At 44.1% G+C, this 14,482-nt stretch overlaps 1 protein-coding gene across 2 annotated transcripts in view; it reads left to right on the forward strand.

Moving 5' to 3' along the window:
* phf20b (PHD finger protein 20, b) overlaps positions 1–14,014 on the forward strand; it is a 30,808-nt gene extending 16,794 nt beyond the window's left edge. For both annotated transcript variants that reach the window (XM_063015602.1, XM_063015601.1), the window contains exons 14-18: positions 1,197–1,296; positions 3,038–3,233; positions 4,627–4,960; positions 8,287–8,506; positions 11,685–14,014. In XM_063015602.1, coding sequence (XP_062871672.1) covers positions 1,197–1,296; positions 3,038–3,233; positions 4,627–4,960; positions 8,287–8,506; positions 11,685–11,830 — 996 coding nt within the window. In that variant the 3' untranslated portion in view covers positions 11,831–14,014. The remainder of the gene's footprint in view (positions 1–1,196; positions 1,297–3,037; positions 3,234–4,626; positions 4,961–8,286; positions 8,507–11,684) is intronic.
* The last annotated feature ends 468 nt before the right edge of the window (positions 14,015–14,482 follow it).

Consider the following 14,482-nt stretch of genomic DNA (forward strand, 5'->3'; position numbering starts at 1 on the left):
CCGGGCGCCTGTATGGGCAATGATTGGCTCATCCGAGGTGGGAATGTCGAATTAGGATTCCTCATAACTGCTGGTGAATTAATAGGGCCAGCTCAGAGATGAGGGTTAATGGAGATTGGTGTATGACTCTCTGTGCACGATACAGGTCTCCATACGAACCTGCCTCATGTAGGTGAAAAGAAGCGTTTGGCTACTGCACACCTGTCGGAAGGGTGGTGCGTTAGTAATTACAGATACAGTCACGGCCCTCCTATCAGGAGTGCATGTCCACAAAGGATGTCATGTATGAAACAGAGGTTGAAAATGCAGTTTGGGGAATTGGACATGTCTAAAATACAATACATTAATACATAAATGAGACAGGTTGCAAATGCAGTTTGGGGAATTGGACATGTCTAAAATACAATACATGAATACATAAATGAGACAGGTTGCAAATGCAGTTTGGGGAATTGGACATGTCTAAAATACAATACATTAATACATAAATGAGACAGGTTGCAAATGCAGTTTGGGGAACTGGACATGTCTAAAATACAATACATTAATACATAAATGAGACAGGTTGCAAATGCAGTTTGGGGAACTGGACATGTCTTAAATAAAATACAATAATACATGTATGGGACAGAGGTTGAAAATGCAGTTTGGGGAATTGGACATGTCTAAAATACAATACATTAATACATAAATGAGACAGGTGGCAAATGCAGTTTGGGGAATTGGACATGTCTAAAATAAAATACATTAATACATGTATGAGATAGAGATTAAAAATGCAGTTTGGGGAATTGGACACATCCAAAATAAAATACATTAATACATGTATGAGATAGAGATTGAAAATGCAGTTTGGGGAATTGGACACATCCAAAATAAAATACATTAATACCTGTATGAGATAGAGATTGAAAATGCAGTTTGGGGAATTGGACACATCCAAAATAAAATACATTAATACATGTATGAGATAGGTTGAAAATGCAGTTTGGGGAATTGGACACATCTAAAATAAAATACACTAATACATGTATGAGACAGAGGTTGAAAATGCAGTTCGCGGAACTGGTCACGCCTAAAATAAAACGCATTAATACATGTATGAAACAGGTTGAAACTGCAGTGTGGGGAACTGGACACATCTAAAATAAAATAAATGATCAGTCTGTGTTTGAATATTTCTGTTGTCTCTCTAGTGTGATGAATGCCTGTGCTGGCAGCATGGCACCTGCATGGGCCTGTATGAGGACAGTGTCCCGGACACTTACAGTTGCTATATCTGCAGGGACCCACCAGGTAAGATCCCTTACCCTGCCTGAAAATGCCATTGGCGCATTTGGTGTCTCCAAATAAACATTTCATAGTTCATCACTCTTTAAAGTGAGGCGCTCAGGAGTGTCCAAGTCTCAGAAGTGCTTCCAACGTGGCCAGGCGCCCTACAGACAGTTGGCCATGTCTAATTGAGGGAAGGTCAGGTCACATGGAGCATAGTGTGACCTCCCATGCATAATACAGATCAGTGTATAGGAACCCGTTGCTGATCCGTGAGGCCAGTACGGGGCAACAACTACATTCCCTGCTGTCCATATCACTGATTATTTGACACTATATTGCCAAAAGTATTCACTCATCTGCCTTCACACACACATGAACTTGAGTGAAGTCCCATTCTTAATCCATAGGGTTTAATATGATGTCAGCCCACCCTTTGCAACTATAACAGCTTCAACTCTTCTGGGAAGGCTTTCCACAAGGTTTAGGAGTGTGGTTATGGGAATCTTTGACCATTGTTCCAGAAGCGCATTGTGAGGTCAGACACTGATGTTGGACGAGAAGGCCTGGCTCACAGTCTCCGCTCTAATTCAACCCAAAGGTGATCTATCGGGTTGAGGTCAGGACTCTGTGCAGGCCAGAGTCCTTTATGGACCTTGCTTTGTACACTGTTGCGCGCAGCACTGAGAGTTCCTTTCACTGGAACTAAGGGGCCGAGCCCAACTCCTGAAAAACAACCCCACACCATAATCCCCCTCCACCAAACTTTACACTTGGCACAATGCAGTCAGACAAGTACCGTTCTCCTGGCAACCGCCAAACTCAGACTCGTCCATCGGATTGCCACTAATTCATCCCAAAGGTGTTCAATCGGGTTGATTGTTCATGGACCTTTCTTTAAGCACTGGTGCACAGTCATGTTGGAACAGGAAGGGGCCATCCCCAAACTGTTTCCTTAAAGTTGGGAGCATTAAATTGTCCAAAATCTCTTGGTATGCTGAAGCATTAAGAGTTCCTTTCACTGGAACTAAGGGGCCGAGCCCAACTCCTGAAAAACAACCCCACACCATAATCCCCCCTCCACCAAACTTTACACTTGGCACAATGCAGTCAGACAAGTACCGTTCTCCTGGCAACCGCCAAACTCAGACTCCATCGGATTGCCAGACGGAGAAGCGTGATTCATCACTCCAGAGAGCACGTCTCCACTGCTCTAGAGTCCAGTGGCGGCGTGCTTTACACCACTGCATCCGACTCTGCATTGTGCTTGGTGATATAAGGCTTGGATGCAGCTGCTCGGCCATGGAAACCCATTCCATGAAGCTCTCTACTCACTGTTCTTGAGCTACTCTGAAGGCCATATGAAGTTTGAAGGTCTGTAGCGATTGACACTGCAGAAAGTTGGCGACCTCTGTGCACTATGCGCCTCAGCATCCGCTGACCCCCTTTGTCATTTTACGTGGCCTACCACTTCGTGGCTGAGTTGCTGTCGTTCCCAATCGCTTCCACTTTGTTATAATACCACTGACAGTTGACTGTGGAATATTTAGTAGCGAAGACATTTCACGACTGGACTTTGTTGCACAGGTGGCATCCTATCACTGTACCATGCTGGAATTCAGTGAGCTCCTGAGAGTGACCCATTCTTTCACTAATGTTTGTAGAAGCGGTCTGCATGCCTAGGTGCTTGGTTTTATACACCTGTATTCAATGATTTGGATGGGTGAGTCTTTATAGTTAAAGTCCTTTCCCATCTGTGTTTTAGCTCAGAGACAGAGTCAGCGCTACTGGTATGATAAGGACTGGTTAAGCAGTGGTCACATGTACGGTCTGTCCTTCCTGGAGGAAAATTACTCGCAGCAGAACGGCAAGAAAATGACTGCCGCACACCAGCTCCTGGGTGACGTCCACCACGTGTTCGAGGTGATCAACGGACTCCAACTCAAGATGAGCATCCTACAGTAAGTTAGCGCACCCATTATATATACACCTAAAATATCCTACTGACACAGTTCCTCTAGTAAAATCAGTTGAAAGTGCACATATCAATGCACTCTTAAGTGCCAGTCACAAGACCAGATAAATAGGAAGGGGTACATCAAGAAGGGCATCCGTCATTAAAAAATGTGCCAAACCAAATATGCGGATCATACATTGGTCAGGTATAACATTATGACCACCTTCCTAATATAGTGTCGGTCCCCCTTTTTGCTGCCAAAATAGCCCTGACCCATCGAGGCATGGGCTCCACTAGACCCCTAAAGGTGTGCTGTGGTATCTGGTACCAAGAAGTCAGCAGCAGATCCTTTAACTCCTGTAAGTTGTGAGGTGGGGCCTCCATGGATCGGACTTGTTTGTCCAGCACATCCAACAGCTGCTCGATTGGATCGAGATCTGGGGAATTTGGAGGCCAAGTCGTTGTTGTGCTCCTCAAACCATTCCTGAAGCATTTCTGCTGTGTGGCAGGGCACATTATCCTGCTGAAAGAGACCACAGCCATCAGGGAATAGGTGGTACATGTCAAAGCAACATCCACATGGATGGCAGGACCCAAGGTTTCCCAGCAGAACATTGCCCAAAGCATCACACTGCCTCTGCCGGCTTGCCTTCTTCCCATAGTGCATCCTGGTGCCATGTGTTCCCCAGGTAAGCGACACACATGCACCCGGCCATCCATGTGATGTAAAATAAAACATGATTTATAAACTGTGATGCACTGTGTATTCTGACACCTTTCTATCAGAACCAGCATTAACTTCTTAAGCAGTTTGAGCTACAGTAGCTCGTCGGTTTGATCGGACCACACAGGCCAGCCTTCGCTCTCCACGTGCATCAATGAGCTTTGGCCGCCCATGACCCTGTCGCCGGCTTACCACTGTTTCTTCCTTGGACCACTTTTGATAGATACTGACCACTGCAGACCGGGAACACCCCACAAAAGCTGCAGTTTTGGAGATGCCCTGACCCAGTCGTCTAGCCATCACAATTTGGCCCTTGTCAAACTCGCTCAAATCCTTACGCTTGCTCATTTTTCCTGCTTCTAGCACATCAGCTTTAAGGATAAAATGTTCACTTGCTGCCTAATATATCCCACCCACTAACAGGTGCCGTGATGAAGAGATAATCAGTGTTATTCACTTCACTTGTCAGTGGTCATAATGTTATGCCTAATCGGTGTAAATTAGTGTAAACCACTTTAAATCTACACTAAAATACTTGTTCTGGAACAGGACGGCATTCTACACCTTGCCATTTCACCATCTTTGTTCCTCCTGGACATCACTTACCTAATAACGATTTTTCTAACACACAAGAAGTTCTGCTTTCGGTTAACTGTTCTTCTTTGTCTAACAGGGCGCAGGCTCACCCCGACCTGAAGCTGTGGCAACAGCCCTGGATATCCTCCGATGGCTCGCTCAGGAAGGGGTCAGGACACTCTGGCGTAACCACACCCTCTCCCCCCTCGCCCCGCGAAGTGGAGTCCACCGACAGTGAATCGGTCAGTCACAAACAGGCTGTACCGACCCACTGCTCCTTTCAGACGTCCTACATCAGCAGCGAGCACTGTTACCAGAAGCCGCACGCGTATTATCCAGCTTTGGAGCAGCGTCTGGTTGTGGAGACTCGCAGCACTGAGGAGCTGTTGGATTTCGAGGCACCACGCAAACTGCAGCTGAGCAACACTAAGGTTAGCGCTCACTCTATAGATGATGGCTAGTTAGATTCATTCACCTGCTAGCTAGATAGCTAGCAAGGAAGCCAACAAACATCTCACAAACTTACACTTTGTTTACAATGTGGGGATTGGAAGTGTGTTTTTTTTTTTTCCTCCCAATCTAGTCGTATCTAATTACCCGATTGCATTACGCTTCCCCTCTACTGATGCTGACCTTTTTTTGCTGACTGAGGAGAGACGTGACTAACACAGACATCCCAAGCTTTAGGTAGCGTATTAGTTAACGAATTTAGGTTCCCTACATTGTGCACTAAATTGTATATCAGATAACGGATTTATGTTCCCTACATAGTGCACTAGAAAGTATTTTAGATAGGAATTTATGTTCCCTACGTAGTGCACTAGATGGTGAATTAGACAGTTGGTTTATGTTCCCTACACAGTGCACTAGATTGTATATCAGATCACGGATTTATGTTCCCTACATAGTGCACTAGATAGTGTATTAGATAACGCATTCATGTTCACTACATAGTCAGGGCTCTAGAGTGCGACCAATTTGGTCGCACATGCAACCTAATTTCTCAATGGTGCGACTAAAAAAAATCTGAGGTCACACCGGTGCGACCAGCCGTTCGAGGGGAAAAAAGTCTCCGCTACTCTGAAAGTCTCCCTGTGGTACAACAGACACACATCAGGCCCAAATCATGGTCTAAACCAATCAGAGACAGTGAAGGGCGGGACAATATTGTAGCGGCGATATGTGAGCGACATTCAGCTCAGCCAATCAGAATCCAGCACCAGGTTTATACATGTGCGTTTCGACGTTCAGTTGGTTTAGTTTTGTATATGAGACTCGCCGGACAGTCCCAGCATTAAAGTTCGGTTTCTGGAGCTAGACAGTGAAGTCTACCTTGTCGTGTGCTTTTATTCCCACACCTCCATCACCACACAGCAAGAGACCTGTAACATCCCGGACAGTGGTGAGCCGACCCTCTAGTAGCAATAGGCTAATGCTAGCGGTAAAGTGCGGCGATAACTAAAAGACAGTGAAATATTAGAATAAGTGTACCGCAGTAAGTGCACCGCAAGTGATTTTGGGAATCTGTGTAAAAGATCCAGTAAAGCCGATAATATAATGCACTGTATTTAAGATTACACTCTAACACTCTAGAGCCCCATACACACACACACAAATATATATATACATATAATTTTAAATATACACACACATATAAATAGATAGACACACATACATACACACATTTACTCTATTATTATTGTTATAATTTTTATAATAGTGTACAATAATTAGACTATAATACTATAATTAACTGTAAAGACCATGGGAAGACCATGGCCGGCAATAGTGTATTTGTGACTGGTTCTAATACATTTCGAATTAAAAGGCTGAAAAGCACAATGCATCTATAAAACACATTACGTGCCCCAATAAATGCACTGCCCAAGTGTCCCCTCTCCCCACTGCCTTTCAGAGGCAGGCAGCAGCAAACAGATCATCAGAGGAGGCCATGTTGACCATATTGTTAGTTAATCATTTACAAGTCAATATTGCCTATATGGACAGCGAAAAAAAAAAGTGAACCTGTAAAACTGCGGTGTTAAATTAGGGTGCACCTAACTTTTGTGCTGGTGCACCTAAGAAAAAAAGCTAGGCGCACCAGTGCAACCAGTGCAACAAGTTAGTCTAGAGCCCTGATAGTGCACTAGAAAGTATAACTAGATGATGATTTGTGGGCATCAGGGAGCCGCTGTGTATATGCGGGAGACTCCCGGAACTTCTGGGAGACTTGGGATGTCTGCTAACACACGCCCCCTCCAACCCATGTGCAGTAGCCACCTGCATCTTTTCACCAGCGCGATGCGGATTCTTCCGTCTCTGTACAGACGCCATCAGTTACATTTACATTTTCAGCATTTAGCAGACGCTTTTATCCAAAGCGACTTACACAATGAGCAGAACACGATGAGCAATTGAGGGTTAAGGGCCTTGCTCAGGGACCCAACAGTGGCAACTTGGTGGTGGCGGGGCTTGAACCGGCAACCTTCTGTTTACTAGTCCAGTACCTTAACCACTGAGCTATCACTGGCCACAGTTAGCCAGCAGAGGTCGTAATTGCATCAATATGATTTGAACCGACAAGTTCAAAAAGTGTTTTACCGCTGCGCCACCTGAGAGCCGCGATTGGAAGTGTTAGTGGTCTAACATGTTAGCACATTACTGAGGGGTGTGTGAACTTGCAATGTTAAATCTCAGCAGAGAAGCTGACCTTTCTGGGTGTCCACACAAACTCAATTGGCCCTGTTTGATGGGGGAGAGGTCATATGTGGTCTTCTCCGCTGTCGATGCAATATGTGACCTCCAGGACTTGTCAGGGCACCTTTGTGAATTGTTTGGGAGCCTGCCATGTCTTTCCTACACAGTTCAACTCAACCCAAGACTGGCAGGTGACAAGAAGCGGCTGCAGATTGGACACATGTCGGACGGGGCGTGTGGTGATGCGGCTGTATTTTATCAGGTCGGGGGTTGTGCAAGCCGCAGCGAATTCACAATTGGGAACTGGAGATGACTAGATTCTAAGATAAAAGGGGGTAAATCCAGGGAATAAAGGTCACTTAAAATCATTTAAAAAATCCTACAGTTGCTGTTCGATTCCAACTGAAAGCAGAACTACAGATTTCTACAGAGAAATATTGCCGACCCACCCTCAGTGTGCATGCGTCAGCTCTGCTTACAGATGCATCCCAAGCAGGAATACCTTTTTATGCATTTATATAGTTGAAATAATAAACACTGCGGCTATTAAGCATTACAATCCCAAATGCTGATGCTGCTCGCATCAGTATGGAGTCTGACTCAATGTTAAACTCTGCACACTCTGACCAGTGTAAAATTATATGAATATTTTGCATCATGTCCCAGTATAAAGGTTAAACTCTATTAAACGTCTTATAACAATGACACTAATTCTGTCAGGAAGAGCTTTAATATACAGATTGCATCTCTATTCATTTATTGACTCTGTGTGTGCTGCGGATCCCCATATGAACCCACCTAATGCAGGCCTTATTATGAGAGACGGAAGCAATCGCATTAGGTATAAAGAAGAGTCAGATGCAGCTAGTTAGTGTGTTAGTTACAGCCCTCTTCAGTCAGCAGTGAAGGTCTGTTGCAGTAGAGGCGAAAATACAAATCAAGAGCATTGGACACGACAAGATTGGTGGAAAAAATGAGGGTTTCTCCAAATAGGTTTAAAAATTTGAACTGGTGCTCATTAGACCCACCCTTCAATAATGTCATGCTGTGGTGTCGGTAGGAGCTGGAGTGTCGCGTGCAGCTGCTGGCGGCTGAGAAGGAGAAGAGCTGCATTCTTAAGGTAAAGGTGGAGGAGGACGACGACCCCGTGACCTGTGACATCAAACCAGACCCTGACCTCCTGCTGCACCAGCAGTGGCAACTAAACCTGCTGGATCACATCGATGCCGTGCAGGATGAAGTCACCCACAGGATGGACCTCATAGAGAGGGAGCTGGACGGTAAGCGCTAATACTCATAGGTTTGTTTACAGAGTGTGACCAAAAGTATGTGGACACTCGACCATGAACTTGTTGGACATCCTATTCCAAATCCATTGGTCCATTGGCATTAATATGAGCTTGGCCTCCCCTGATGGCAACAACAGCCTCTATTCATCTGTGATAAGATTTAAGATTGTGGAGTGTATCTGTGGGAAATTGGGCCTTTACCATTCACTTGTGTGTGACTCGAATAAAGGAAAACCTTTACATCTACTTTTGTAGTGCAAACTCTCATCAATGTGAGTTCGGAAGAGGAAGTGCAACAAGACCTTGAGTCTGGTCTAGTCTTGAGTTCTGGAGACTGCTCAAAACAATTCCACAGAGAACGATGCGTGGAGTGCTGAGGTCAGCAGGCTGCTGGCTTTCCCACCCGATCCAAAGCCGTAGACATAAATGTAATATTTGGGGGACCAAATCTACCACCCGGGGTTCCTTCCACTCTAAAACATTCCTGTCATTTTGAACACTGATGAGAACACTGAAAGCAAAGCTATCGAGTGGAACATCGATATGAATTTTTACATCTGGCACAGTGGTAAAACTCGCTAGCACAGCAGAGTTGACATCCCAAACGCGTCCGTTCGAATCTCAGCCCGCCTACATGAACAATGATTGACTCGTTCGCAGAGAGTGTCGGAGTGGATTCCTCATAGCTGATAAGTGCGTGGTTCTACGTGCGCAAAGCTGATCCACATATGACCTCGCCTCGTGCAGGTGAAAAGATGCAGTCGGCTACTGCACACGTGTCGGAGGGGGCGTGTGTCAGTCATGGCAATCGGGTTATTGGATATGACTAGATTGGGGGGAAATTGAGTATCAGTATATTGGCAGGACATTCTGAGCATATCTGAATATTGGAGGTGAGGGGGTGTTTTGTTATTACGGCCATGTCCCAATCGCACATCGTTTTCTGATCTCTCACTGAGTGTGAACTATTGCCTCAACGTTGGCACGGATGCTCTTTAGTGCCTCGTCGCGACAGCTTCCCCTGGTGTTGCCAAGGGCTTTCTGTGTTTCGGCTTAATCAAAGGTCGTCACTCTGGTCCTGCGTTGAGTCGTACAGTGCGCCCTTTAGACTAAAGTGAGTTGATTAACATTTTGGGGGGTACCCCAGTGGTGCCATGATTGGTACATGAAGTGACCTGCTGTGGTGTACAATTCTGACATTCTACTTATCATTCACATGACTGTGTGTAGCTAGTGGGCCTGTGGTAGCCTAGTGGGTAGAGCTTTGGGCTATCAACCGGAAGATTGGTGGTTCAAATCCAGGCTCTGCTATGCAGCCACTGTTGGGTCCTTGAGCAAGGCCCTTAACCCTGTCTGCTCCAGGGGCGCCGTACGATGGCTGACCCTGCGCTCTGACCCCGGCTTTCAAACAAGCTGGGATATGCGAAGAAAGAATTTCATTGTACTGTACACCTGTATATGTATATACAGTGTATCACAAAAGTGAGTACACCCCTCACATTTCTGCAAATATTTCATTATATCTTTTCATGGGACAACACTATAGACATGAAACTTGGATATAACTTAGAGTAGTCAGTGTACAGCTTGTATAGCAGTGTAGATTTACTGTCTTCTGAAAATAACTCAACACACAGCCATTAATGTCTAAATAGCTGGCAACATAAGTGAGTACACCCCACAGTGAACAAATTGTGCCCAAATGTGTCGTTGTCCCTCCCTGGTGTCATGTGTCAAGGTCACAGGTGTAAATGGGGAGCAGGGCTGTTAAATTTGGTGTTTTGGGTACAATTCTCTCATACTGGCCACTGGATATTCAACATGGCACCTCATGGCAAAGAACTCTCTGAGGATGTGAGAAATACAATTGTTGCTCTCCACAAAGATGGCCTGGGCTTTAAGAAGATTGCTAACACCCTGAAACTGAGCTACAGCATGGTGGCCAAGGTCATACAGCGGTTTTCCAGGACAGGTTCCACTCGGAACAGGCTTCGCCAGGGTCGACCAAAGAAGTTGAGTCCACGTGTTCGGCGTCATATCCAGAGGTTGGCTTTAAAAAATAGACACATGAGTGCTGCCAGCATTGCTGCAGAGGTTGAAGACGTGGGAGGTCAGCCTGTCAGTGCTCAGACCATACGCCGCTCACTGCATCAACTCGGTCTGCATGGTCGTCATCCCAGAAGGAAGCTGACGCACAAGAAAGCCCGCAAACAGTTTGCTGAAGACAAGCAGTCCAAGAACATGGATTACTGGAATGCCCTGTGGTCTGACGAGACCAAGATAAACTTGTTTGGCTCAGATGGTGTCCAGCATGTGTGGCGGCGCCCTGGTGAGAAGTACCAAGACAACTGTATCTTGCCTACAGTCAAGCATGGTGGTGATAGCATCATGGTCTTGGGCTGCATGAGTGTTGCTGGCACTGGGGAGCTGCAGTTCATTGAGGGAAACATGAATTCCAACATGTACTGTGACATTCTGAAACAGAGCATGATCCCCTCCCTTCGAAAACTGGGCCTCATGGCAGTTTTCCAACAGGATAACGACCCCAAACACAACCTCCAACTGCCTTGCTGAGGAAGCTGAAGGTAAAGGTGATGGACTAAACCCAATTGAGCACCTGTGGCGCATCCTCAAGTGGAAGGTGGAGGAGTTCAAGGTGTCTAACATCCACCAGCTCCGTGATGTCATCATGGAGGAGTGGAAGAGGATTACAGTAGCAACCTGTGCAGCTCTGGTGAATTTCATGCCCAGGAGGGTTAAGGCAGTGCTGGATAATAATGGTGGTCACACAAAATATTGACACTTTGGGCACAATTTGGACATGTTCACTGTGGGGTGTACTCACTTATGTTGCCAGCTATTTAGACATTAATGGCTGTGTGTTGAGTTATTTTCAGAAGACAGTAAATCTACACTGCTATACAAGCTGTACACTGACTACTCTAAGTTATTTCCAAGTTTCATGTCTATAGTGTTGTCCCATGAAAAGATATAATGAAATATTTGCAGAAATGTGAGGGGTGTACTCACTTTTGTGATACACTGTATATATGACAAATAAAGCATATCTATCTATGTATCTATTTATCTACAGTGCTTAATTAATCAAAAAATCTTAAAATCTGTGTGTGTGTGTGTTATAAATGTATTTCCTCTGTTTCACCTGTAGTTTTGGAGAGCTGGCTGGACTACACAGGTGAGCTGGAGCCCCCGGACCCTATGGCCCGCCTGCCCCAGCTGAAACACCGCATCAGACAGCTCCTTACAGATCTGGGAACGGTGCAGCAGATCGCACTCTGCTCTTCATCCACATGAGGGTGTCGGAGCACGCAGATCTACTCCCGAACCCTTACGACAGACTCAAACCTGAACTGAACCGATACAGAAGAGGCATTGCTACACCTGCTGCGGTGCTCCAGCTGGATCTTGTCAGAGAGGAAACTCCAGACCCAAGGAACGAAGCCAGGACAGAAAAGCTGAACGGAAGTACTTGAAAGTAGCCTATTGTACGTTAGTAGATTTGAATGTATTTGAGATATGTGGTCCACATTTGGCAGCGATTACTGCCATTTTTTAAGGACTGTAACATCAATGCCAATTAATGCAAGGAATGTTAATGGCATTCTTGTTGAAATTGATTCTCGTAAGCACTTCATTTGGTTCGATGTTTAACAAACTTGTTTTGATTTGTTGCATTTCTTCATCTCGTTGCTGATATTCTGCCAATCACAGAACATTTGCGGCCAAAATGCACTGATCAGCCATAACATTAAAACCACCTCCTTGTTTCTACACTCACTGTTTATTTTATCAGCTCCACTTACCATGTAGAAGCACTTTGTAGTTCTACAATTACTGAAGTGCTTTGTTAGCCCCCTTTCATGCTGTTCTTCAATGGTCAGGACCCCCACAGGATCATTCTCAGCACTGCAGTGACACTGACATGGTGGTGGTGTGTTAGTGTGTGTTGTGCTGGTATGAGTGGATAAGACACAGCAATGCTGATGGAGTTTTTAAACACCTCACTGTCACTGCTGGACTGAGAATAGTCCACCAACCAAAAATATCCAGCCAACAGTGCACCATGGGCAGCGTCCTGTGACCACTGATGAAGGTCTACAAGATGACCGACTCAAACAGCAGCAATAGATGAGCGATCGTCTCTGACTTTACATCTGCAAGGTGAACCAACTAGGTAGGAGTGTCTAATAGAGTGGACAGTGAGTGGACACAGTATTTAAAAACTCCAGTGCTAACACACCACCACCATGTCAGTGTCACTGCAGGGCTGAGAATGATCCACCATCTAAATAATACCTGCTCTTTGGGGGTCCTGACCATTGAAGTGGAGCTGATAAAATGGACAGTGAGTGTAGAAACAAGAAGGTGGTTTTAATGTTATGGCTGATCGGTGTATATTTTCATTTGAATACTCCTGCATTTCATTTCTATATTTGTACTTAGTAGACAATGGAAGTTGCCTATGTGTATGTTTAATTCCCGTTTAAGACGATTTTTGCTCATTTGCATTTTTTCCTTTGCATCTGATCAAAGCTGTAATGATACTAAGTGTGAGTATTCATACTAGTAATAGTAAAATCATTTCTTGTAAATTTTGTAAGCATTTTCTTTTCGTTTACCTCGTTTTTCAACATTATTGCTTGTGTTTCCTGTAAATGTGATTGTCTTTACTGGCAGATTTACCAAGCACAAATTGTCACTTCAGTTTTTTTTGTGTTTTAAAGCCCTTAAACACTCTGTACGGTTATATTTCCTTTTTTTTGCTATTTCTTTTCCTTTTTAGGGCATCAGGTTGCCACTTTTTTAACTTATTGCAACTTAGAATTTAAGTTATTATTTTCTGCTGTCTTTTCCATGCACTGTTTTCCATGGAGAGTGTTTAAAAATACAAGTAGTGTTTTATATCGGCTAAATCGTTGACCATGATTTAGTCATGGTGTTTCGGCGTCGGGGGAGCAGATGGCCCCTCAGCGTGTATTTGGCAAGATATATATATATATATATATATAGAGAGAGAGAGAGAGAGAGAATCCATTGGTTTTGTTGTTTGGGTTTTTTAGCCCTTCATTATTTTTCTTTGAATTTATAACCTGTGCCTCATTAATTCAAGATCAATGAAACGCAAATCAACAAAATCATTTGTCATTTCTAATACAATCCAATATGTCATGTAAAATTATGAAGTGTACACTTTATAGTTCTCTATGCTTTCTAAATTGTCATAGTGTAGTCTGTATCTGCTACACATTATGTTCTCTGTGCATTGTGTTGTGTCTCTGCCCTGCAATTACAGTCACTGGAACTACAATAATCAGACATGAATGATTTTGTTTTCCCTTTTTCATGTAGAAGCCATGTTTGTATTTACTGCTTAAGTAAATATCCCTAAATCTCCAAACTTTCATGGAGGAATTATTTGTTAAGCATATTAATGCATACGCTGAAGCCAAGAGAAATAAAATGTACTTTCGGCTTTCATCAGTCTGTGTAGTCTGTATACTTCATGGCATTTTATCAGCATTTGTCACCTTTAAATGCATTACACTCAATTCTGGTGGAGGCAGATTGATGCTTTCAGGTTGACTTCAATGTAATAGGTTTATAACATAATAGACTCGAGGGAAATAATAGTTCTACAGCTGGGACATCAGCAAGCAATCAGAAGGCATGTAATTTATTTTGATACTCATGGTTCTGGGTAGGCTGTCCGTCTGTCCACATAATTTTAAACACGTAGAGCTGTTATATATTTTTTTATTATGTGTGATGTTTATATGTTTACAGTTTCTAGAAGTTTAATGTGCTTAGAAAACATGCACTTTAATCAAAGGTTATATACAGCGACCAGGCATAACATGTGAAGTGAATAACACAGTGGGTGGGATATATTAGGCAGCAAGAGAACATTTTATCCACAAAGTTGATGTGTTTGAAGCAGGAAAAATA

This window comes from Trichomycterus rosablanca, chromosome 19 (assembly GCF_030014385.1).
Source record: "Trichomycterus rosablanca isolate fTriRos1 chromosome 19, fTriRos1.hap1, whole genome shotgun sequence".
Taxonomy (NCBI): Eukaryota; Metazoa; Chordata; class Actinopteri; order Siluriformes; family Trichomycteridae; genus Trichomycterus; species Trichomycterus rosablanca.